The sequence below is a fragment of the Rosa chinensis genome, chromosome 7, assembly GCF_002994745.2.
Source record: "Rosa chinensis cultivar Old Blush chromosome 7, RchiOBHm-V2, whole genome shotgun sequence".
NCBI classification, from domain to species: domain Eukaryota; kingdom Viridiplantae; phylum Streptophyta; class Magnoliopsida; order Rosales; family Rosaceae; genus Rosa; species Rosa chinensis.
Window position 1 is genome coordinate 50,793,807 of NC_037094.1, and position 4,009 is coordinate 50,797,815.

Genomic DNA, 4,009 nt, shown 5'->3' on the forward strand with positions numbered 1-4,009 from the left:
GCGAAAGTTCACAATGCTTTTATACAGTCTTATGCCAATTCTTTTAGCATTTTGACATGTAAGAACATAAAGCTGTAGCTTCTAACAGATAACTGCTGTACCTAACAAGTCATCAGGAACCTCTGAGATAAATGACACATGTAATATTCTGAGGCACACAGCATGTATCAGTTATATATCTCCCAGGCTACAATCTACCATTCATTTTACACACCACAACACAATAAATAGAGAATAAGTGGTGCATAGTAACACAGAACATATATAAATAAATGAGAACAAACAAGCAGAGGGAAGACATCAAGCAGTATAGCACACATCAGAACAACATCAAATGAGTACATATTAACACAGATGGTGAAATGAAATATGACCCTCTTTCATGGACACAACACCTTAATTAAGTTGTCTGACTCCTGTCTAACTTCAGAAACTAAGCGATAAATTTGTTGAATAGACTTCAATGAACAAATCACCTTAATTCTGAAACGAAGACAGCTCCTTCAATGAGAAAATTATTACATAATTAAGCAACAAGAAATTTACCTCCAACAACAGTTCTGTCTAAAAAATATATAAAAAAAAAAAATTCTGACTCGAACACAGCTTGGATTTTTGCTGCAATCAGAGGTATGTAAGTTCCTCTGCCATAAGAGAACGAACTTCTTCTTCTACTACTGAATCCCTCCCTCTAAGCTTTCTGGATGCCTCGTTTAATTTTCCACCATAGAGCTGTAAAAATTCAAGTGCCTCAATCCTGGGCTCCCCTACTGGTAATCTGCCTTCCAACATAGCAACCACATTGCTCATACTTGGCCTCAGTGTTGGCACTACATGCACACAACACAAGGCTACCTTCACTAGCTTCTCAACTTCCTCACTCCTCACATGACCCTCTAACCTCGGGTCTGCTAGTTCCATGTATCTCTTTAGCTTATGCATTTCTAATGCAATTGGAGGGAAATATATTACTTGGAGTTCCGAATTGGTAGAAGAGAATGACGGTCCATTTCCTTCACCATTTTCATTCCCACTGCTCTGAAACAAACAATTTCTACTTCCCCTCACAAGTTCAAGTAAAACCATACCGTAGCTGTACACATCAGTTCTGTCTGTGATTCCACAGCTAGTTAGCCATTCAGGTGCTAGGTAGCCCCGAGTTCCTCTCAATGTCGTCAATAGTTTGGATTTCTCATCATATAACAGCTTGGCAAGCCCAAAATCTGCTATCTTGACTTGCAAATCATCATGTAAAAGAATGTTCTCCGGTTTGATGTCACAGTGGATGATCTTGGGTTCACATCCGCTGTGCAAGTAAGCAAGTCCTCTTGCCATTCCAAGTGCTATTTCATACCTTTTTGGCCATTCTAAAACCGGGTCATTACCAAAAAGGATCTTCTCCAATGAACCTCTGTTCATATACTCATAAACAAGAAAGCATTGTCTCCTATGGATGCAGAAACCTCTCAACTTAACCAGATTGACATGGTGGATGCTTCCAATTGTTGCTGTCTCTGCGCAAAATTCCATCTTCCCTCGGTCTCCCAAACTCGTTATTTTCTTCACTGCCACTACAGTATTGTCTAGTATAGTACCTTTATATACTGTACCAAATCCTCCACTGCCAATTTGGCTCTTAAAATTTTCTGTTGCAGCTACAAGCTCTTCATTATTAAACCTCCTGGGCAAACCCGGAATAGAGATCATCTCCAGCTCTGCTGATGAAGATGAATCCCATCTGTCTAAATTTACTCCAGTAGGCCTTTTCTTTCTCAACCATATAATTACTAGGACCACCATGGTGATTATCATGAACAACCCCGACAACATTATGATCACCACCAAAGCTGACATTGGAAAACTATGTTTCTTATGCTCAGTCGAAACGTTTAGGAAAGCCTTTATGTACCCTAATGGACCTCCCTGAGCATCAGAGTTTAACACGAAGGAACCCAAATTGTAATCAAGAAGATAACAAGAACCAGATGAATTTTTATGGAAAATGCCCGGGCAAGAACAATTTTGTGAGCATAGATTCTGACATAGCGATAAGTGCACTCCATACTTAACAGGCTCAGTGAAATGATTAACAAAGTAGTCTATACCATTTTGCATTTCCACATAAAAAGTCGAGGAATTGAATTCACTAACATTACCTCTTGCAGTACAAGCAGAAGGCAAAGAGATTGTCTCTTCTAAGACTTGTTTTGTCACACAACCATTGTTATTCAATTCCTTGTGGGAAAAACCTGAAGGGCATATACACGTCTGATTCGTGCATAATCCCATTTTTCCACATGTGAATGGAACTTGGCAAGTATCTACTGGCATTGCAAAATCCGCCACCATATTGTTGACATCCATGTTGTTGATTCTGAAAACCCCTTCATTTCCCAACTTGGCAATCTTTGTATCTGATGGTACCAAAAGAACTTGAACAACCACCTGCACGCCATCACCCCCAACCAAATGCAAACTAGTACTGTTCATTTCCATATAAGACACGGGGCTATTTGAGTTCTTGTAAGCTTCTGTATCCATGGATAATTTCGCATAAGTCTGGCCCTTCCATTGCATCACCATATCCTCACTGGTTACGGCAAGAGTATAACCACCCTCAGAGGAGTTACTCTCTGAAACAGCACTGACTAATGATTTACCAACATACAAACGCTGTCCTATGACAAGCGTATCTGTTGGATAATCAAAACTCTGCCACAGAGACACATTTTCTGCATCAACCAAGATGAGGTTCCCGGTTTCTAAAAGCTGGAGAGCAGCAACCGGAGAGTTGAGTAAGGGTGTGGACCATACAACCTTGTTCGAGTCATCAATGATGCTAAGGCCATTGATGGTGAACAAGAGGCTAGAAGTTACTGAAATGGGCATGTTGCGGTTGGCTGACCAGATGATGGTGTTAGAGGCCTTATGGATGATACACAAATAGAAAGCAGAAAATGTTGAGTATGGCTTAGTGAGTGAAGCTTTGTAAGTGCCATTAGTAGAGACCAAGAAAGTGTCAGAATTATCATTGTAATAGGAATGGCTGGCATTGAAGGGTGGAAAGATGGACTGAGAAAAGGGAGGAGATGTCTGTGAAAAAGAAAGAAATGGGAGGAGTGCATAACATAAGATGAAGGTGGACAAAGAAAAAGAATCCATTGCCAGAACTATTTGGTTAAAAAATGAATTATGTTTCGGCTAGCTTTCAAAGACATGAAACTTGATGAAGCAGGGGTGTTGAGTTTCAGTCCCGCCAACAATTTTCTACAGAGCTATGATTCCATTGACTGAGAATAGAGGACTTCGATACATATGAGTCAAATGATTGAAATTATGATCAATCTTTTTGTTTGAATAAGAAGACTAGTCAATACTGCCTCGCTCTCCTAGTTTTAGCTATCAAGTTAAAGACAGAAAAGTTCATCAAAGACTAGTCAACTAATTTTTTTGTACGCTACAATAGTTCACGAATAAATACAAGAAAGTAAGAAAAAAATTGTGAGTTATGGACTCAATTTCATTTCAAGACAAACAAGACCTGAATAAATTTGACTTGGCCTTGATTGTAATTCTGAACTTGTGCTCCACATTATCCTAGATGGAGAGTTGTGACTCTGAACTTGTACTAACAATATCTAATATAAATACCTTAGTTTTGGGGGCAGAGGTTCAAATAATTGACAAGCAATAAGAGCAAACCGCCAGAGGGAAACTATCAACCAAAAACAAACAAATCAAGGATAAAAAACAATGTGTTGTAAATATTTGTGGATAATCATGTAAATAGATGTTGAGTAATAGGTGCCTATCCCTATAGATTGGTGATTGATAGGTTGTAATTGTAGGAGTGATTGGATTGTAATTAAGCATTACCCTTTCGTGTACACCATGTAGTCCTATATAAGGCTCCTTATGGTGAGATGAATAAAACACACAATCTGATTCTTACAATTTGTGAGATATTATTACAATTTGCTCTATTCAGTATCATTTTGTTACTTGCCAA

At 38.8% G+C, this 4,009-nt stretch overlaps 1 protein-coding gene across 1 annotated transcript; it reads right to left on the bottom strand.

Moving 5' to 3' along the window:
• Positions 1-325: 325 nt before the first annotated feature.
• On the bottom strand, positions 326-3,266 carry LOC112176013 (G-type lectin S-receptor-like serine/threonine-protein kinase At5g35370). The gene has a single exon (XM_024313815.2). It carries the CDS (start codon positions 3,160-3,162, stop codon positions 625-627), a length of 2,538 nt encoding a protein of 845 aa, XP_024169583.1. The 5' UTR covers positions 3,163-3,266; the 3' UTR covers positions 326-624.
• Between the last annotated feature and the right edge of the window lie 743 nt (positions 3,267-4,009).